This window comes from Tachysurus vachellii, chromosome 3, assembly GCF_030014155.1.
Source record: "Tachysurus vachellii isolate PV-2020 chromosome 3, HZAU_Pvac_v1, whole genome shotgun sequence".
Taxonomy (NCBI): Eukaryota; Metazoa; Chordata; class Actinopteri; order Siluriformes; family Bagridae; genus Tachysurus; species Tachysurus vachellii.
The window spans coordinates 1,805,316-1,827,461 of record NC_083462.1 but is presented as its reverse complement, the minus strand read 5'-3'; the positions used below and the strand labels follow the sequence as shown (position 1 = coordinate 1,827,461).

Sequence of the window (22,146 nt, the reverse complement as noted above, 5' to 3'; positions counted from 1 at the left end):
GAAGTCGCAGCATGGGTTGTTGTTTAAAATTATTTTGATTATTTATGGCATTATTGACTGGATTTCACCAAACCGGGTCCTAAGAAAGAAATACTTCTCAGTGAAGATCCGGGTGCTTCTGTCGGATAATAAAGTCACTTTGCACTAAAGAGGTTTTCAGTGAAACTGTTTGCTATCAGCGTGAACTGAAGAACAGGATCGTCTGAGTTCATGAAAGTTTAAACTGCAGTATAATGGAGAGTGTAGAGCTGTTTCAGGCATGTCAGGCCCCGGGGCCAACCACTGTGTGTATTAGCTAAAAGGTGACACTAGTGGACCTGGTGTCTGTTAATTTCTAATTACAAGCATCTTTTCAACCTTGTTTCCATGTCTCAGCTGCACCATGCATAGAGTTGAAACTTCTTCTTCTTTCGGCTTTTCCCTTCAGGGGTTGCCAAAGCGAATCATCTCTCTCCACCTATCCCTATCTTCTGCATCCTCAACATAGGGTTGAAACACTTCTGATAAATAATCCAGAAACTTGTACATTTTCAATCCATTTGTTCTACTGCTACAGATTCATTGCTGGTTTTAATCATTTTAATCACAGTAAATGTGTTCAAGAGTTTAATCCGATGATGTGCATGAGTTTTATCTGGATCTCTTTAGTTGGTTAAATTGAAATGAGAGTTAAGAGAGAACATAAATGAAAATAAACCTTCACATTTGATGTTACTATGTTCAGCACAGAGATGCTGGTATGCAGAAATCCCTCCAGGGCACAAGCTGCTCATAACTAAAAATGTTCTTGAATGAATCATGTTTGTATACTGAGAAATGCAGAGTACAAACATGATTCATTCACTGTATACCAGCATCTCTGTGCTGAACATAGTAACATCAAATGTGTAGGTTTATTTTCATTTATGTTCTCTCTTAACTCTCAAGCTCAGGCACCGCTTCTCTCCTGTGTTCTCCTAGTGACTGTAGATGTAAAGGAGACTCTATACATGTAACTATCAACTCCACACTATCAATCCAATGATTCCAAAAGTATTGACCCCCAGTCAATACATTTACCACACATCTATCTATCTATCTATCTATCTATCTATCTATCTATCTATCTATCTATCTATCTATCTATCTATCTATCTATCTATCTATCTATCTATCGATTGTTCATTCAACACTGAGTCCCACACTGTGTCCAACACTGAGTCCTAAATTAGCTGGTTCGTTTCCGGAGCATTAAGCTGTACTGTCTATCATCTTTAATGTGACTCAATGTACAAAGCTCCTCCATCTTAACCGATAAGACAAGATGGTGAAGCGTCTCAGCACAGTGAATGACTGAGCGTTCACAATTACAGCGCAACATATTGTACGGTGCTTAGTTTAGAATGCTAATCACTACTTCAGTTAGCTTTAGTAATTAGCACTGAAAATACATTTCCCTAAGATGGGGGTAAAGAAGTCATTTGTTCAACTCCCATATGTGTTTATAGATACTGTATATAACCCCTATAGGTGTCACAAATAAGGGGAAAACATAGGACCAGCCAGAAGGGTGAAGGAACTTATGGTAGATTGAGACCTTCTCTCCTAAAACACACCGATGTTGCGTGCACATGGAGTGCTGCAGGTATCACATGCCCAGTTCATGTGCTTGGTTGCTATGGTAACTGGACCACGCCTTAGAGCTTGTTTTGTCTAGAGTTAGTGAAGGTGAAAGTGTTGTTGCTTTGGTGAATTTTGGAACTTATTAAAAACTCGTTTAACACTCCAAACATCTACCAGACTTCTAATTATACTCATCTGTTTCCCCGCTCAGCTTTAAATACCCCTCACTCTCAGTTCATCCTGGTAAGTTCCGTCTATTTACTTGCACCCAGTAGATGATAATGTTATTTGTTTTGCTTGTGGAATAAAGCATCTTGTAGTTGCATCCTTCCTCTGTGGTCTGCTACGTTACCCTAAAGATTGAAACCCCTTAGGAGTAGAATGGAAATGTTTTGTGTCAGGATACATTTAATTATAATTATGAAAATGTATTTTAGTATTGTTTGTATGATGTCTGGTGATTAGTATGTGAGTGTTCAGTTCCAGATCAATAATTCAATACTGTAAATGCACAGGTTATACGAGTAAACGATGTACCTAAGGCATGAAAACTTGGAAATTAGTTTAAATGAACATTTGTGTAATCCATTTTAGCAGAAGTAATCGGACTCCTCTGGACTCTGCACACACATTACTAATATTCAGTGATGGAAACCTCAGAGCCATACACAGATCATATGGCCCCACCTTTAGAAAAGAGGTAGAAGTACATGAACATATTAAAATAGATAATAATTTGCAGTTAAAAAAATATGGATATTAATGGAATATTTATTGTGCAGTAAAATGCTGAGAAAGAGGTCACCCCCAACAGAACCCAGCTATGTCTCTATGAAAAGTGAAGCATCTATGAATTATCCACTGCTTTTCAAAGATGCCCCTTTAACTGCTTGCAGGTAAAATCTCCTCTCTCAAATCCTACATTTACATTACATTACATTTACATTTACAGCATGTGACAGACGCCCTTATCCAGAGCGTTTTTTTTTTTTTATAAATGCAAATGACAGGGAAAGAAGTGCTAGTTGAAGTGTTTCCTGAATAAGTAAGTCTTCAACCGCCGCTTGAAAATATCCAGTGACTCAGCTGTCCGGACCTCTAGGGGAAGTTCATTCCACCACCTTGGTGCCAGAACAGAGAAGAGTCTTGAGAACAGAGAAGAGCCTCTTACCCTGAGAGATGGTGGAACCAGTCGAGCAGTGCTGTAGATCTGAGGGTGCGGGGTGCAGTGTGAGGAGTGATGAGGGCTTTGTGGTAAGAGGGAGCTGGTCCATTTTTGGCTTTGTAGGCCAGCATCAGTGTTTTGAATCTGATGCGTGCAGCTACCAGAAGCCAGTGGAGGGATCGCAGCAGCGGGGTGGTGTGAGAACTTTGGCAGGTTGAAAACAAGCCATGCAGCTGCACTTTGGATCACTTGCAGAGGACGGATTGCGTTCATCGGTAGACCTGCCAGCAGTGCATTGCAGTAATCCAGTCTAGAAATGACAAGAGACTGAACAAGTACCTGAGCAGCCTGTGTGGACAAAAATGGCCGAATGCTTCTAATGATGTAGAGAAGAAACTGACATGAGTGAGTCACATTAGGTACATGAGAGGAAAAGGACAGTTGATTGTCCATGGTTACCCCAAGGTTGTGAGCTGTGGCTGAAGGGGAGATCAGATCGTTGTGCAAGGATATAGCAAGGTCATGACCTGGGGATGAATCACCTGATGATCAGCAGTTCAGTTTTGCTAGGATTGAGCTTTAGGTTCACAAAGTTTTCCATCATTTTCTCTTCGACATCTGAGAAAATGTTGTAGTAATTCATCGAAAGTTTAGTTGAAGCCAGTATTTAAAAAAAGTAATAGTAGTAAATATGATGTAAATCATGGTGTTTGTGCTGTGATGTTATTCAGCAGTGTATCTCTGAAGAGTGACGCATCAATGGCTTCTCAGTTCTTCAAAGCCGAAGACCTTTCATCTGTACAGAGGTAACAGTCCACACTGTTACACTATTTTTTTGCGCAACAAGGAACAACTATATTAGAAAGCTACTTAAAACATTTTAAATTTGGTGTGTTATATCATTGGAAATGTAAAATGTCATTCCGCACTGGTAACATTTTACAATATTGCTCAAAAATTCAAAGGTAACTATACAGGAAATAACACACCTATCTTATTTATATAAAATATTAAAGGCAGGGTCTCCGATTTTTGAAAGCCAATGTTGACATTTGAAATCACCGAAACAAACACGCCCCTAACCCAAATGGAAGCAAAAATGACACACAAACATAATCATGCAAAGGACAAAGGCATATATTAGTTCTGTGTAACAAAGCAAAACCAACGTTACTCACCTATCGAGAAGGAAAAAAGCGCCTCGGCGTCTTAAGTAAAGTTGGTCACATGTTCACAGATTGGAGTTTCCTGAGTCAATAACTCCTGAGCTAAACACTGTTACTACACAAAACACGGTTGTAGCTGCATCTCTACATTACTACGATAGAAAAGAGGTGTTATTTGTGTAGTAACAGTGTTTAGCTCAGGAGTTATTGACTCAGGAAACTCCAATCTGTGAATATGTGACCAACTTCCTGCTCCTTCAGTTCTCTCCAGCGCTGGAAAGCTGATCCTATATTAACACGTCCTACTTCTTACCTTATCGTAAGTCTTTCTTCTCTTTCTTTGTTTTTATCCTCCATGTCAATGTTAAAACCGCTTTCTGCTAATGTCACACATGCGCACTGAACACTCTCTCCGCCCATATTGACAAGCCCCGCCCCTTTCTGCTCATTGGCTACACGTTTGTTTTGATTTTTGTTTTGATTTTTGTTTATTATTCGGCCCGACTCAGTTTTCTGAAGGATTTCTCAAAAATCGGAGACCCCACCTTTAAGGACTACAGTACTTATTGATTGCTTACTAAATATGGTAGTAGGAATTAACTGTGATGTAAATAAACTGAGTCTTGCTTTGCTACATGACAGGCAAGATGCAGTCACTGCTGGAAGTGAGGTACAGAAAACCTTCAAGTTAAATCTGAAGAAGAAGGTTCAGTGTTTGAATGGAGTGATAATAAACCCAGTAGTCCCAACACTGCTGAATGAGATCTACACAGAGCTCTACATCACAGAGGGAGACAGTGGAGATGTCAATAATGAACATGAGGTCAGACAGATCGAAGCAGCATCCAGGAGAACAACAACAGAGGAAACACCAATCAAATGCAATGACATCTTTAAGCCTTTACCTGAACAAGACGAACCCATCAGAACTGTTCTGACAAAAGGAGTCGCTGGCATCGGAAAAACAGTCTCTGTGCAGAAGTTCATTCTGGACTGGGCTGAAGGGAAGGCAAATCAGGACGTCCACCTCGTATTTCCACTTCCTTTCAGAGAGCTGAACTTGATGAAGGACCAGAAACTGAGTCTGATGGAGCTCCTTCATGTCTTTTTTGAGGAAACAAAAGAAACAGAAATGTCCAGTTTGGAAAAGGTTCTGTTCATTTTTGACGGATTGGACGAGTGTCGTTTTCCTCTAGATTTCCAGAACACAGTGAGTGTGTGTGATGTAACTGAATCAGCATCAGTGCCTGTGCTGCTGATAAACCTGATCAAAGGGAATCTGCTTCCCTCTGCTCTCATCTGGATCACCTCCAGACCTGCAGCAGCTGATCAAATCCCCTCTGAGTGTGTGGATCGAGTCACAGAGGTACGAGGGTTTAATGACCCACAGAAGGAGGAGTACTTCAGGAAGAGGATCAGTGATCAGAGCCTGGCCAATAATATCATCACACACCTGAAGTCATTAAGGAGCCTCTACATCATGTGTCACATCCCAGTCTTCTGCTGGATTTCAGCCACTGTTCTAGAGAGAATGTTGGGTGAAGCAGAGAGTGGAGAGAGCCCCAAGACTCTGACTCAAATGTACACACACTTCCTCATCATTCAGACAAACATCATAAGAGAAAAATACTCAAAGAAGCAAGAGAGTGATGAAGAAATGGTTCTTAAACTGGGACAACTGGCTTTTCAGCAGCTGATGAAAGGGAACCTGATCTTCTATGAGGAGGATCTGATGGAGTGTGGCATTGATGTGACAGAAGCAGCAGTGTACTCAGGTGTGTGTACTCAGATCTTCAGAGAGGAGTCTGGGCTTCACCAGAGTAAAGTGTACTGCTTTGTTCATCTGAGCATTCAGGAGCATCTTGCAGCTCTGTATGTGCACCTGACCTTCATGAAGGAGAAGAGAAATGTTCTTATAGAGACTGAAGATCTGGAGACGAAAGAAATTAAAGCCTTAGATGATGTCCACAAGAGTGCAGTAGATGAGGCTGTAAAAAGTAAAACTGGACATCTGGACCTTTTCCTTCGCTTTCTTCTGGGTCTCTCGCTGGAGTCCAATCAGAAACTCTTACATCACCTAGTAACACAGACAGGAAGTAACTCCCACAACAAAGAGGAAACAGTTCAGTACATTAAGGAGAAGATAAGTGAACATCTTCCTACAGAGAAATCCATCAATATGTTCCACTGTCTGAATGAAATGGGTGATAATTCTCTAGTGGAGGAAATCCAACACTACCTGAAATCTGGAAAACAAAGTAAACTCTCTCCTTCCCAGTGGTCTGCGCTGGTGTTTGTGTTACTGACCTCAGAACAGGAGCAAGAGGAATTTGACCTGAGTAAATATACCACCACAGACGACATATCAGAAGACGTGCTTGTGAAGGTCATGCCTGTGGTGGCAGCATCCAGAAAAGCATTGTAAGTAGAGATGAATATAACAGGTGTTAGATTCCTAGAAAGAGACTTTGAGACAAATGTGCTGTTTGGGCTCTGAATATTTTGACAAATGTGTGTCTACTCACACAAAACGTCATACTTGTCAAAATGACCAATCCACCCGCTCCTAAACTTTGAGGTACCTTAAACAAAATTAGTATTTTTCTTTTTGATTTTTGATCAAGAATTTGCGATTTTAAAAACAAGAAGTTTTTGTTATTTTTGTCAAATCTGACAGTGGATTGATATTGGCATCAAATTTAGTGTGAATAAAAGCAATCATGTAGGGGCTAATGTACCTGGGACTCAGCTTCTTACAGCTTTGTAGATTCCTGAAGATTTGTTTCATTTATTTGAGCACGCCACCTTCTGCCAGTGATGGCAGAGGAATGAGAAAACCAGTAGGTGGGGTGCAAGCAGAGTTGGGTAGTAAGGAGTTCCATTTACTCCGTTACATTTACTTGAGTAAGTTTTTGAAAAAATTATACTTCTAGGAGTAGTTTTAAATCACTATACTTTTTACTTTTACTTGAGTAGATTTGTGAAGAAGAAACTGTACTCTTACTCCGCTACATTAGGCTACAATGAGCTCGTTACTTTTCTTTTTACCTCTTTGGTATTCTACATCAATTTTAATGTTTTATTTTGACAGATATAGAAACTTCCGCTAAGGCTCTACCACGTGACTGTGTTTCACCAATCAAACGTAGTTGTTCAGTCTCGTCACGTGACCATACTCAATCTCAGCGGCGGGACGCGTTACTTAGCAACACGACAGTTTTGTCGAGTTTTTTTATGCTCAACTTTACTCAGCGCCGCAAGAGCCGACAAACAGATGACGTCAGACGTGTCGTTTCTTACAGCGCCGAACACACATATTTAAAGGGATAGTTCACTTAAAATGAAAATTCTGTCATCATTTACTCACTCTCATGTTGTTACAAACCTGTATAAATCTCTTTGTTCTGATGAACATGAAGGAAGATATTTTGAGAAACAAAAACAGCTTTACAAGCAGAAGCTTTAGTTTACCTGAAACTAAGGAAAGTTCTAGAGGCTTCCTGAAATTAATTAAAGGAGTAGAGATGTATTTCATTATTATTGCCCTTTCATCAAGGCATCAAATGTGCAACAATCACAACACAAAAGAAATGAAATGTGTGTGTGTGTGTGTGTGTGTGTGTGTGTGTGTGTGTGTGTGTGTGTGTGTTTCCTTCTGTTGTTCTGTCACTGGAGACACACACGCAGTTTATGAGAATTTATGGCCTGCCTCGTTCTAGTTCTGCCTGGTAAAAAAGTATAAAGGTTTGGAAATTTGTGTTACTTGTGCGTATTTATTTTTTATTTATTATTATTTTATTTATTAAGTACTTGAATTTACCTGAATTATTTTAATTTAAACTATTTTGTAATTAATTAATTTTAATTTATTTTATTGATTGGATGAGCCATAATTTGCCTAAAGATTATTTTGTATTTTTGTCTGTCTGATTGTTGTCGTGTTAAAAAACAAATCAGACGTTACTCAACAGTTACTCAGTACTTGAGTAGTTTTTTCACCAAGTACTTTTTTACTCTTATTCAAGTAATTATTTGGATGTCTACTTTTTACTTGAGTCATATTATTCTGAAGTAACAGTACTTTTACTTGAGTACAATTTTTGGCTACTCTTCCCACCTCTGGGTGCAAGGTACGGTGGCCGAGAAGTGCAAAACAGATTAACAAATCCGAAAACAAATCTGAAAACACAACGACAATTCAGACAACCCGGAAACGGTTAGTATCGTTTTTGAATGGAAACCTAACGAGCATTGGACAAGACACCTGTCACTCAAGATATACAGGTATGGAATCTTATGTGTAATGTGTAAAGTTCTCCGTGTAAATATAAGAAAATAACAGAATTAATCCACAGTAATCGACAGTAAGGACAATACATTTTGTACACTTTTACACACACATTCCAACTTTTCCCTGCGGCAGACTGTTGAACTTCATCTATACATTGAGTGACAGGTGTCTTGTCCAATGATCGGTACTGTATGTGTTCCAATCACAAACTATACCGACCTCTTCCGGGTTGTCTGACTTGTCGTTGTGTTTTCGGATTTATTCATTTGTTTTCGGATTTGTTAATGTGTTTTGCACTTCTCGGCCACCGTAGCAAGGGACCTTGGACTGAACAATGGTAGTACATGAAGAAACATAAAGTTTACTCTAGTTTGAATATTGGGCCACTAATTCTTATCTAGGGGGCACGGTGGCTTAGTGGTTAGCACGTTCGCCTCACACCTCCAGATTCGGGGTTCGATTCCCGCCTCCACCTTGTGTGTGTGGAGTTTGCATGTTCTCCCCGTGCCTCGGGGGTTTCCTCCAGGTACTCTGGTTTCCTCCCCCGGTCCAAAGACATGCATGGTAGGTTGATTGGCATCTCTGGAAAATTGTCCCTAGTGTGTGATTGCATGAGTGAATGTGTGTGTGTGCCCTGTGATGGGTTGGCACTCCGTCCAGGGTGTATCCTGCCTTGATGCCCGATGACGCCTGAGATAGGCACAGGCTCCCCGTGACCCAAGGTAGTTCGGATAAGCGGTAGAAGATGAATGAATGAATGAATGAATAATTCTTATCTATCAGGAGATGATAGTTTTAGTAATTTACAGCAATTTGTGCCCAGGACATGACTCTCCCTCACATGGCCGTGGGCGTAGCCTTGCGATCTCCTGGTCCATTTCCCAAGTAACCACTCCCATTAAGCATGAGTGGTTATGGATGGGATTTTCGGTGTATAAGCATGAGACCGAGAGTCTGCTTCTGTGTGTTTTGAATGCAGGTCTGTACGAAGGGGTGAAGTTAAAGCAAGAAAAGAAAAAGTTCCCTTTGGGTTGATGGGAATTAAGTTGCAACTTTTGGTTTGTGTGATTCGTAAATATCATGAAATATGTAGGTGGCCCCTTCCAGTCCGTGGCTCTTCCAGTGCCAGCTTTACATCTAGAAGATCTTGGTTGTAATGTCGTAAATTTGTTCAGCATGCATCCAAGGAAGTCTTAAGTTTTTTAAATGCAGCTCATCCCATGCCAGTTATTTGGCCCCCTTTTTAAGATACAAGGTAAGAAAAATAAAAATAAAATCCTCTGATTAATTGCTAGTAAAAGTTTTAAAATCTTTGCAGGTCTTTAACTGTATTTGGTTTCAGCCACTCAGTAACTGCAAACACTTTTATTCAGTCCATCGTGAAATTAGATCTTGGTTTTACAGAACTCATTTTTCACCTTTAATTCTTGTCTGAGGTCAGAGGAGATGCTAAAGGACTGGACTGATATGCACTTTAAATGAAGGAAAGTATTTCAGAATGTTGATATAAGCAGTGACAAAATTCCCAAGCATGTATTAGCAGGACATCATTTATTAGGCACTGAAACAAGATAAGGGAGCACGGTGGCTTAGTGGTTAGCACATTCGCCCCACACCTCCAGGGTTGGGGGTTTGATTCCCGCCTCCGCCTTGTGTGTGTGAAGTTTGCATGTTCTCCCCGCCCCTCTGGGGTTTCCTCCGGGTACTCCGGTTTCCTCCCCCGGTCCAAAGACATGCATGGTAGATTGATTGGCATCTCTGGAAAATTGTCCGTAGTGTTTGAGTGAATGAGAGTGTGTGTGTGCCCTGCGATGGGTTGGCACTCCATGGTGTATCCTGCCCGATGACGCCTGAGCACAGGCTCCCCGTGACCCGAGGTAGTTCGGATAATAAGTAGAAAATGAATGAAACAAGATAAGCCCATACAGCACTACTCATTGTTATCCTTTCACCTTCTTTCTGAATCCAGAGTCTTGTTTGGGAATCTGCAGTTTATGTTGACTATGATTTTTTTTTATTTCCTTCAGTATCAGATGTAATTCAATGAAAGAAAAAGGTTGGACGGCTCTGATCTCAGAGCTCAGCTCAGAAACCTCTGACCTGAACAAACTGCATCTGACTGTGAATACAGTGGATCTGTCTGGGAATAATCTAGGAGACTCAGGAGTGAAGCATCTCTCTGCAGGACTGGAGAATCCTCACTGTAAAGTGGAAACACTGAAGTAAGATCATCTACCTGAGGGTTTTGCACCTGTAGTACACTTAATGTCAAGAGAAGGGAGGCAGTGCAACATGACACTGCTGTGTAAAGGCAGTCTGAGTGTCTCTGCACTGTTCATCATAGTGTATCAGAGGCGGGAGTAAGTCACACATGTGCAAGTCACAAGTCTCAAGTCATGAACGTCAAGTCAAAGTCAAGTCGAGTCTTTTTTTAATATTTGTCAAGCAAGTCTCAAGTCTCAAATTTGCGACTTAAGTCTGACTCGAGTCAGGTCATATGAATTGAGTCCCCCATCACTGTAGTGTATATAACACAACGAATCCCCCCAGCCCTTGCATCAGACTAATTCTGATCTATCTGTGTGTCCCGAATTGTGAGAGCAAAGAACGTGTCATTGTGTCTGTGCAGGTTGGACTCTTGTCATGTCTCGGATGACGGCTGTACCACTCTGGCTTCAGCTCTCAAATCAGACCTCTCACACATAAGAAACCTGTATCTGTCTAAGAATTGTCTAGAAGACTCTGGAGTGAAGTGTCTCTCTGATGGTCTGAAGAATCCTAACTGTAAACTGAAGACTCTGAGGTAAGATCAACTCTCTGAGTCACATGACCTGCAGTGAATTGGTGTGATCTCAATTTGTTCAGCTAATTTGGTGGCGGTAGACAGTGTTATCCGAATCTGATGCTGGTTAACATTGGATACTAAAACAAAGTAATTTCTGGATCAATAGTTAGAAACTCTGTTACCACAAATTTGCGTGCAATTGTAAAGGATTTTTAGAAATCTCCACAGCAAAGCTCTGAAATCTAGTTGACAGTCTATCACTTCTGTCCAATATATGGATGGACAGCAATATATATCCGTCCGACAACGTGCCGCTGTCTTGTGTGTCGTTGTCTTTCTCTTCAGGTTGGGGTGTTGTGGTATCTCAGATGAAGGCTGTGCTGCTCTGGTTTCAGCTCTTACATCAAACCCGTCACACCTGAAGGAACTGCATCTGACTGGGAATATTTTAGGAGACTCAGGAGTGAAGTGTTTCTGTGCTGCACTGGAAAATCCTGACTGTAATCTGGAGACACTGAGGTAAGATCATCTCTCTGAGAGTCACGTGACACTTTCTTTAATAGTGAGACTGAAAAAGAGGTTTTTAAGTTCATCATCGGTGTCCTGAGGAGGAAGATTGTTTCATTGTGTATTCCTGCAGGTTGGATCGTTGTGAAATCACAGATGAAGGCTGTGCTGCTCTGGCTTCAGCCTTAATATCAAACTCCTCACACCTGAGAGAGCTGGATCTGTCTGAGAATAAACTCAAAGACTCAGGAGTGAAGCATCTCTCTTCTGCATTGGAGAATCCAAACTGTAAACTGGAGAAACTGAGGTAAGACCTTTTATTGCACATCAGACATGATGCCTGTGGCACTCCACTGCTCAAGGTTTTCACACTATCCAGTATTGCATCAGATCCATAGCATAATGACTGCCACACAAACACACAGTGCTCACAGTGCTGAAGATCTGCAGCAGCCTTTCCCCATGTACAGTAGGCTGAATGTGTGAATGCTAAGCTGTGACTGATGTAAAGGAGGTGGAAGCACTAGCACTATGTTCTAGGGCTGTTTCCCTACTTATGGTACACTGATTTATCCAATAAGAGGATGAATGGAACCATTTATTGGGAAATTCTTGAAGATTATCAACAAATCTATTATTCAAGAATTAGCATTCAAAAATGTTCAGTGTCGGAAAGCTCCACATGGAATCTTCCCTCTCTGTTTGAATCCATGGCTGTTAAGTCTGTCTCCCTTGGTGGTGCATGCAGGGTTGCTGGTGAATCCTCTTGTCTGTTTAGTCCATTTAACATGTTTGTTTTCATCATGGCTGAAGAACTCACTGTTTCATATAACATGAGAGTGAAGAGTGTGTCATTGTGTGTCTGCAGGTTGAACTTTTGTGATATGTCAGATGAAGGCTGTGCTGCTCTGGTTTCAGCTGTGAGATCAAACCCCTCACACCTGAGAGAACTGGAGCTGCATGGAAATAACCTAGGAGCCTCAGGAAGGAATCTGCTCTCTGCTCTCCAGGACGATGTGGATGATGATGATGAGGGACGTTACAAACTACTGGAACTGATGTGAGTCATTTTTTAAAGAAGAATTTGTTTCACGGTCCAGATTCTGGTTATTAATTCACAAGTTTTTAATTTTTATTCAGTTGCTGATGAACATCTGTGCGTGACGACTCCTGTGTTCCTGAATTTCCATGTTGGAGAATAGAGAACATGTTTGAATGCACACCAGTCATTTAGGTCACATGAAGTAGACTCCGAGGGATGAAGCAGTAAATCATTGACACACACTGCACACACACTGATCCAGACAGTAGACTGAACACAGAAGAGCTGGAATGGAGACGCTTTGTTAATCAAAACACCTCAGTGTGTGTGTGTGGGTGGGTGTGTGACACTCAGTAACTTCAGGATCAATCAGTCACTGGAGACATGGTGCCCCTCCTGCACCTTCAACACCTCTTTCAGTCTGAATGTTTATCTGATAGTCTAAAGTGTTTTAGAAGTGTGAATGATATCTGAATTTTATATTTATAATAAATAAATAAAAATAAGAGTAGCCCATTTCACACAACTCTGTGTGCGCTCAGCTCACTGCAGTGAAGAACAGTCATTAATATAATTTAGCAGAAATCTTCTTTCAGATTGATTAAAACCATGTGTCTGATCCAAGGAGATAGAAGACCAGTAATTAAAAAAGGTATTTATGACCCTCAGATGAAACAGTAATTAAAACCCATGTTTATTTTCCCAAAGAGAGTCACAGTTTACTGACCAGTAATTAACACCATGTGTATTAAAAATCCATGATGAACAGGTAAAGAGTTCAAATACATGTTATACATTTTATTGGTAGAATTTTATATTGGAAGAGGAAAGTTTCTAATGAGCCCAAACACCACAATTTGTCAACTTTGTTTCTGGTTTTTGTTCGGTTGCATTAAAGATGCTTTAAAGTTATTTTTGTATATATGTTTAGACTTCTTTTTAAAATTTACAGTTCAGTTATGTACAGTTCTACACCAGTTGAGGCCCGATTCCTTATTGTGGCTCCAACGTGAGCGTCGTTTCCACTTTGTACGTGACCAGAACGCTGCAAAGGTCAATTACATTGACATCGATTACAATGACCTTATCTCTTTGGGAAAATAAACATGGGTTTTAATTACTGTTTCATCTGTGGGTCATAAATACCTTTAATTAATTACTGGTCTTCTATCTCCTTGAAGCAGACACATGGTTTTAATCAATCTGAAAGAGGTACGGTGGGAGGGAAAGGGGGGCTCTTAAACTCCTATCAGTAAGCAATATATCAATACAATCATTAACTTTTATTATGAACTTTTAATCTAAAAATAACATAATAAAATCAGGACATAAATCTGTCAGATCAAAGGTCTTAAACTCCTCGGAATCAACACACATGGTTCCTATCAGTCAGCATTATATAATTACAGTCATAAACTTTATTATTTATGGTTTTATTGGGGTCATAAAACTGTCAAAACAAACGTTGTTGGAACATGCTCTCAATATCTCTCTAATAATGTCATAAACAGTTCTTAACACTGTGCTTGATGCAGGCCAATAACTTGTAACATCTTTTCCAATCTTGCGTCATTTCTCTGTAGTTCTGTTAATAAGGAAGACTGATCAATTGGCACATGATCAATTTCCTGGTGTGTAGAGGTTACAAAAGTTCAACAAAGTTCTGACTCTCGAGCTTTATGTTAACTTTACCAACCTACCTGTCAGACTGATGATGGTACAGTTAGATTCAGGACTCCAGAGCAAATGCATGTTTATATTTCATATTCTTTTTTTGAAGTTTTATATATAGAACTGTCTCTGAATATGACTGAGGGTGTTGTATATATTATTCCTTGTGCTTTTTGGTCCGGTGGGTCTTTGTTTTCCAACACACCAATGTCGGAGAAGATAAAATTCCATGGCTCAGTAATGGCAAGCCTCCTTCATTCAGATGTACTTCTTATATGTCCTCATACATAATCCTCTCTACATTATACCAGTCTGATAAATAAATGTCCACGTGAATAAAGTGTAAGTACAGATTTTAGTTTTTACTGCATTTTTAGAAAATGTCGCAACTTTTCAGGAAATGTGGTTGTCGATCTTTACATAGAAATATGTACTTTTATTTTATATAGAAATATGTACTTTTATTTTATATAGAAATATGTACTTTTATTTTACATAGAAATATGTTCTTTTATTTTATATAGAAATATGTTCTTTTATTTTATATAGAAATATGCACTACATCAGATGTTATTGTACAATAAATAAACACGACAGCATTCAACAGAAAGCTGACAAGTTCAACAATAATTATTGAATTAAATTACCAAGAATTAAATAATTCATTGCAGGGCAGCGATGTGGAATCATTGTTGTTGATTATTGTTCTTGATATTGTAATAATTCTTAACGTTGATTAATACATAAAAAGGTTTGGAAAGACACATCATATACTTTACATTCTTCACACCGATTGTTTTAGTAGAATTTAAAACAAAATGGTTATTTAGATTGATATTAATTTGCATAGCAAGCGAGCAAAGTCACAAACTATCTGTGGCAGTCGCAGCCTGGACAGATCAAATATGAGTGGTGACTGATCCACGTTGTCAACCTGGAGCAGGGCGGAGCCTAAAGAACAACTCTTTTCATCAACCGTCTAGCAAAAATTAGATTGGAGTTTTTCATACATTTCATATCCATCCCAAAAATCAACCATCATTAGCCTGCGACTTTTACAGATATCTTAAACAAACACAATCGTCCTAATGGAAAATTCCCAACAGCTTAACTTTTGCTTGAACTCGCAAACAATCCCAATCCCCTTACTGAAAGTGAGCCAAAGCTGGGTGACATCAACAAACATTAGCAGATCACAGTATAGGCACAAAGTCAAGGCACAATGAATTAGGCTTATTTTATCTGAAAGTGAACTATTAGTAACATATCATAAGATATGTTGTATGAAAGCAATGAACACTAGCACTATATTAAAATCGATTTATATTGTCATCTTATCCCAGGATTTCCCTTTACCTTTCTTTAAAAAAAAAAGAAATCTTAATTTGAGCTTTTGGCTTTATGTTTAAGGGCCCTGTGAGCCCTTAGTGATCTTATCTGAATGAAGCTCAATCCACACTGTGAACAGTGGAACGACTTCAGACCTGTATGTGTCCGCTGGTGGTTTTGTAAAGCACGCAGTTCAACAAAACTTCTCTCACACTGCGAGCAGTGATACGGCTTCTTTCCTGTGTGAATGGGCATGTGTGTCTGAAGGCTACTCTTTTGACGAAAACTCTTGCCACACTCTTCACAGCGAAAGGGCTTCTCGCCCGTATGGATGAGAAGGTGTTGTTTGAGATGATCTTCTCGCATAAAACTCTTCCCACACTCTCCGCACTGATGCGACTTTTCTCCCGTGTGGATGAGCTTGTGTCGTTGGAGATGACTCTGACGTGTAAAACTGATTCCACACTGGGAGCAGTGATATGGCCTTTCTCCCGTGTGGATGAGCTTGTGCCGTTGGAGATTTAACTTTTTGGTAAAACCAGCGCCACACAGCTCACAATAATACAACTTCTCTCCCTTGTGGATTTGCTCACGCTTTTGGCCTTTACGCTGCCTACTAACACTCTTCCTACCATGTGAGGAGTCATTCGGCTGCTTCTTTCTGTGGATGCACTGGTGATTTCTGAAATTACAGTTTCTTTTAAAACTCTTTCCACAATCTGAGCAGTGGTACATCTGGAAAACATAATAAAATGAATAAAGATTATTAAATTAGAAGTTAATTTTGGGCTTACAACAACAACAAAAAAACATCTAAAATATTAATATGGCTTGAACACCAAATCACCCACTTTTAAGGGCTGCGGTAACCGATTTAATTCTATTAATTCAGATGGAGCTTCTATATAAAAAAGTAATAATAATGGTTTACTGCTGGCCAGGGTTTACAGAACCAGTCTGACGAGCGTCCTATGGTCCGATTAGCCTAGGTGGGGTGTTGTAACCAAGATCCAGCACTATGTCTGTGAGGTGACAGTCATCCAGGTGAGCTTATCTGGAGTCACGTGGAGTCTCTGGAGTTTACACTCTGACTATAAACACACTGGTGAATTCCTGTGGTAAATGTTTATCTGTATAACAGTCACAACCTACACTAGCGAGACACACACAGTTCTTGGTGTAGTTGGTGTAGACACACGAGCCGACACACGAGCCGAACCCCGGTCAGTCCGTACAGCTGAAAGTGAACAACATCTTCGTGAAAATAAAGACACGACCGTGTTCACACTCACACTGGGTGTGGTCCAGTTTATTGTGGAGAGAAGAACTGACTTGAGAGCCGACAGGCTAGTGGTTTGTTCCGCTTCCGCGTATGTGAGGAAGTCGGGCAAAAGACAAGAATAGCAACATTTTGTATCCAGCGCGCTGGTGCGTGCTAATGCTAATGCTGCGTATTGCGCGCTTCTGGTGCGTACTAATGCTAATGCTGCGTGCTAATGCTGCGTATTGCGCGCTTCTGGTGCGTGCTAATGCTAATGCTGCGTGCTAATGCTGCGTATTGCGCGCTTCTGGTGCGTGCTAATGCTAATGCTGCGTACTGCGCGCTTCTGCTGCGTGCTAATGCTAATGCTGCGTGCTAATGCTGCGTATTGCGCGCTTCTGGTGCGTGCTAATGCTGCGTACTGCGCGCTTCTGCTGCGTGCTAATGCTAATGCTAATGCTGCGTGCTAATGCTCGCCATCTTGTAGCATATTATTTATTTCAGCCCAGTTTCACTGTGACATTTATATAGAGGCAGGGCTTTGAAGACAGGCAAGAGTGACAAAAAAAAGTGGTTTCACCAGGATCACTGACCACATTTTAACCAAATACAAAGTACTTGTTCACTTTCCATTTATTAATGTGTGAGAGAGACCTCATGACTGTTGTTTATTGTAAGTGTTTGTTGCCTTTTTGGACTCCTTTGTCATTTGTAATGTTATTAGTGCAAGGGTTAAATCATCAATCCAGTTAAGTTTAGTACTTTTACAGATCTTGTTAAGTTTGGCCTTGAATATTCTTATTCTTTCTCCCATCCCTTGTGATTGTGGATGGTAGACACATCCTAACCTTTACAAGCTTATAAATAAATTTATTATTTATTTATAAGTACTCGCTTTACAGTTATCTGAATTAATTATTCAGATAACTGAATAATCAATTATCTGAACTACCCGTATATGGCCTATAGGTGTCGCTGTCTCTTTCCTAACTTTATTCTTGGTACATATTTCACATTCATTCATTCATCTTCTACCGCTTATCCGAACTACCTCGGGTCACGGGGAGCCTGTGCCTATCTCAGGCGTCATCGGGCATCAAGGCAGGATACACCCTGGACGTAGTGCCAACCCATCACAGGGCACACACACAAACACTCTCATTCACTCACACACTCCAGAGATGCCAATCAACCTACCATGCATGTCTTTGGACCAGGGGAGGAAACCGGAGTACCCGGAGGAAACCCTCGAGGCACGGGGAGAACATGCAAACTCCACACACACAAGGTGGAGGCGGGAATCGAACCCCCAACCCTGGAGGTGTGAGGCGAATGTGCTAACCACTAAGCCACCGAGCTCCCTTATCTTGTTTCAGTGCCTAATAAATGATGTCCTGCTAATACATGCTTGGGAATTTTGTCACTGCTTATATCAACATTCTGAAATACTTTCCTTCATTTAAAGTGCATATCAGTCCAGTCTTTTAGCATCTCTTCCAACCTCAGACAAGAATTAAAGGTGAAAAATGAGTTCTGTAAAACCAAGATCTAATTTCACGATGGACTGAATAAAAGTGTTTGCAGTTACTCAGTGGCCCAAACCAAATACAGTTAAAGACCTGCAAAGATTTTAAAACTTTTACTAGCAATTAATCAGAGGATTTATTTTATCCTCTGACGTTGTATCTTAAAAAGGGGGCCAAATAACTGGCATGGGATGAGCTGCATTTAAAAAACTTAAGACTTCCTTGGATGCATGCTGAACAAATTTACGACATTACAACCAAGATCTTCTAGATGTAAAGCTGGCACTGGAAGAGCCACGGACTGGAAGGGGCCACCTACATATTTCATGATATTTACGAATCACACAAACCAAAAGTTGCAACTTAATTCCCATCAACCCAAAGGGAACTTTTTCTTTTCTTGCTTCAACTTCACCCCTTCGTACAGACCTGCATTCAAAACACACAGAAGCAGACTCTCGCTCTCATGCTTACACACTGCCAGCTCTGAAAGAGACAGTGAAGATCCCATCCATAACCACTCATGCTTAATGGGAGTGGTTACTTGGGAAATCGACCAGGAGATCGTAAGGCTACACCAACTGCCATGTGAGGGAGATTCATGTCCTGGGCACAAATTGCTGTAGACTACTACAACTATCATCTCCTGATAGATAAGAATTAGTGGCCCAATATTCAAACTAGAGTAAACTTTATGTACCTTCATGTACTACCGTTGTTCAGTCCAAGGTCTGTTGCACCCCATCTACTGGTTATCTCATTCGAGATAGCGAGTGGACATAAGGGTCAGTGTTACTTTTGGAGGAAATTGGACAGAAAGCTAGGGTGCCAAAACATTTGGAGGTAAGTGAAGACGAGCATGTGATATCATACGAATACTCTTGAGGCAGTTCCCCTCATTGTGCTGAGTGTTTTGATATGTCACATGTCATATAAGTGGCACCTTTCGTCAAACCGACAGTTTTATTGCCCTGACAGATCATATCAGATCATATCAGCTGATATGACAGCTGTCATTAGTACTTTTCCCCGTCGGAGGCACAAATCCTCATGGAGGCATACGGAGGTAAAAGACATAATTAAGAAGAAAGGCAACACCACCACAGTGATAAAGCAAAGAGAAAAAGCATGGCAAAGTATTGCAGACCGCCTGAATGCGTAAGTAGTGCACAATTACACACTCACTGCGCCACTGAAACATCACAATTACAATCCAAATAGTTAATTCACATCTCCAAAAACGCAGTTGTACTCTGATTATGAAACAGTTGAATTTTTAATTGAAATGGACTGCAGATATGAGTGAAATTGTGTAAGGTAACTCCATCACACTGTATAAGGCTTTGATAAATGATCAAAGCCTCACATTATTACTACTCTCACTAGTACGGTTTAATCTTAGCCGTTGTACTCTGCTTCTTATGTTGTCCACCGATTTTTCTTTGTTCTCCTGCTTTTATTAATGTAAAGCTGCTTTGAAACAATGAAACATTTGTGAAAAGCGCTATATAAATAAAATAAAATTGAATTGACTAAATAGATGAGCTAATAATAATAATCACTTTAATTTATATAGCGACTTTCAAAGGACCCAAGGTCGCTTGCTCACTGACTCCATTGAATGTTCTTGTGTGATAAAGAAAGTGTCTCTTTTCGTGTGCGTGTGTGTCTGTGGTGTGTGTGATGTAGATTAAACATGACTGGGCCAAAACGGTCCACTTTTTACATTGTGGCTGTGTCAAGAATATCACTGTGTTTATGAGGTAGTAATGATGAGATTTTGTGTTGACAGGTGAACTCTCTGGTGTGTTGCTGGGAGACAGGGTGTATGGCTGCCAGCCTTTTCTCCTGGCACCTTTCACAGACCCCCAGGAAGCACAGCAGGCCTACAACCATGCCCATGCCAGGACCAGGGCCAGAGTTGAAATGGCCTTTGGCCTCCTGAAGGCACGCTTTCACTGCCTTCACAAATTAAGGGTCAGCCCTGTGAGGGCATGTGACGTTTCTGTGGCTTGTCCTGTCCTCCACAATGTGGCCTGCCAATCCGGCAATCTTCCCTGATGACGACAGTGGTCGGCTGCTTAGGGACCAATGTGTGTTGAATTATTTTAGTTAGTATATGTGCTTTCAATTTTGGTTAAATATGTCCTGCGGTGGCAGAGGAATTTGGTTTTTTTTGTGTTTAAATGTAATTTTTTTTTAAAAATTGATTTGGCCTCTTATGTGTGTGCTGTATACTGTGTGTAATACAAGCTTGCAGGGAGGCTACTGCATCCATTCATTTGTCTGTTCAGCTGATGTGTATGGATTTGTCCTACATTTATTTCAGTGTGCAGACATGCGGGGTGTGTGTTATATACAGACGTTTTGAATGCGTATTTATCCTTTTGTTGTATAATATGCTTTGACTCTGTGCTTTCCATCTAGTAGAGTCACTGTGTGACTTCAGTTTCGAAAGGAGCTGATGGTTTACCTGCTTTGTTTTATCCTTATTCAATAAAGGAACATAATGTTACACTTTGTGTTTTTATATTTATATGGAATGTGTATTTTATACGACAGAGTATTAGGGCCACACTGAGGAAGAAGGAAAAAGGCATAAATTTATGAGGGTGGCTTTCTGCAGAAAAGATGCATCTTCTTTTTACAGTCCTGATACTTATGACAATGTGATGCTGATGTGCCAAAAGATTATAATTATTTGTGAAACCATACTGAAGAACAATTCCAGGAAATGCCCCACAGCTGTCATTTTAACAACTGTCCTCCTCTAAAACAACAGGTTACGATATTATGACTTCATTCTCGAAGTCTGTGAAATAAATGAATCAGCTGACAGTTTTATTGCCCTGACAGCTGTCATATCAGCTGTCATTAGTGATAAGAAATTAATAAATGTCAAAGGTCATACCTTTGATCTGGCAGATGTATGTCTTTGTTCCAAATGAGATAGGAGACAAGTACTTAAAACTCATGTTTGTCTGGGGGTGTTTTGTGGAGCCCCCCTTTTCCCTCCCACCACACCGTTTTTCATATTGTTTAACACCGTTGTATCTGTTTTCAAGTAGATAGGAGACAAGTACTTAAAACTCATGTTTGATCCGGGTGTGGTTTGTGATAGGGTTATCCCTCCCCTCAGAATGGATGGTTGTGATAGGGTTACCCCCTCCCCTCAGAATGGATGGTTGTGATAGGGTTACCCCCTCCCCTCAGAATGGATGGTTGTGATAGGGTTATCCCTCCCCTCAGAATGGATGGTTGTGATAGGGTTACCCCCTCCCCTCAGAATGGATGGTTGTGATAGGGTTACCCCCTCCCCTCAGAACGGATGGTTGTGATAGGGTTACCCCCTCCCCTCAGACTGATCGTTAGCCAATGTGTGCTATCTATCTAGCGCACACGCGCAAACGCATGCACACGCGCCCCCCTGAGCAAACGCGCATGAGAAAAAAACACGTGGCGAAAAACGTTTTTCACCAGTGGACTACGAATATAAATGGTGGAGCAAATGTACAACTCCTCAGCAAAAATACGGCATTGAAGGGTTACCCCCTCGCCTCAGACTGGATGGTTGTGACATAGTTACCCCCTCCCCTCAGACCGGGTGGTTGTGACAGGGTTACCCCCTCCCCTCAGACCGGGTGGTTATCAAATCAAGATTATGACAACTCCGCTGTGTTAGGAGCGTCTCTCAGAATGATCGTTAGCCAATGGGTGCTATCTATAACGTCACACAGGCGCACACGCGTGCACAAGCTCCCCCTGAGCAAACGCGCGTGAGAAAAAAAAAGGAGCACACGC

At 40.7% G+C, this 22,146-nt stretch overlaps 3 protein-coding genes across 7 annotated transcripts; 2 read left to right on the top strand and 1 right to left on the bottom strand.

The window, feature by feature from the left end:
* Nucleotides 1-1,398: 1,398 nt before the first annotated feature.
* Nucleotides 1,399-13,228, top strand: LOC132842531 (NLR family CARD domain-containing protein 3-like). The gene is made up of 12 exons (XM_060865257.1): nucleotides 1,399-1,624; nucleotides 1,814-1,845; nucleotides 2,197-2,302; nucleotides 2,385-2,498; nucleotides 3,499-3,573; nucleotides 4,576-6,354; nucleotides 10,252-10,446; nucleotides 10,854-11,027; nucleotides 11,355-11,528; nucleotides 11,650-11,823; nucleotides 12,385-12,576; nucleotides 12,657-13,228. The coding sequence occupies exons 3-12, from the start codon at nucleotides 2,250-2,252 to the stop codon at nucleotides 12,661-12,663; spliced, it is 2,937 nt and encodes a 978-aa protein (XP_060721240.1). The 5' UTR covers nucleotides 1,399-1,624; nucleotides 1,814-1,845; nucleotides 2,197-2,249; the 3' UTR covers nucleotides 12,664-13,228.
* Nucleotides 13,229-14,765: 1,537 nt separating this feature from the next.
* LOC132842548 (gastrula zinc finger protein XlCGF49.1-like) lies at nucleotides 14,766-17,243 on the bottom strand. Of its 5 annotated transcripts, none has more exons than XM_060865281.1 (2): nucleotides 16,728-17,243; nucleotides 14,766-16,293 (listed from the first exon to the last, which is right to left on the bottom strand). In XM_060865281.1, the coding sequence occupies exon 2, from the start codon at nucleotides 16,291-16,293 to the stop codon at nucleotides 15,610-15,612; it is 684 nt and encodes a 227-aa protein (XP_060721264.1). In that variant the 5' UTR covers nucleotides 16,728-17,243; the 3' UTR covers nucleotides 14,766-15,609. The 5 variants fall into 5 exon arrangements, with proteins under 5 accessions (XP_060721264.1, XP_060721262.1, XP_060721260.1 ...); XM_060865279.1 differs by having other exon boundaries at nucleotides 16,851-17,242; XM_060865277.1 differs by having other exon boundaries at nucleotides 16,711-17,240.
* A 1,830-nt stretch (nucleotides 17,244-19,073) lies between these two features.
* LOC132842554 (putative nuclease HARBI1) lies at nucleotides 19,074-20,681 on the top strand. Its single transcript, XM_060865288.1, has 2 exons — nucleotides 19,074-19,503; nucleotides 20,138-20,681. Exons 1-2 carry the CDS (start codon nucleotides 19,500-19,502, stop codon nucleotides 20,404-20,406), a joined length of 273 nt encoding a protein of 90 aa, XP_060721271.1. The 5' UTR covers nucleotides 19,074-19,499; the 3' UTR covers nucleotides 20,407-20,681.
* The last annotated feature ends 1,465 nt before the right edge of the window (nucleotides 20,682-22,146 follow it).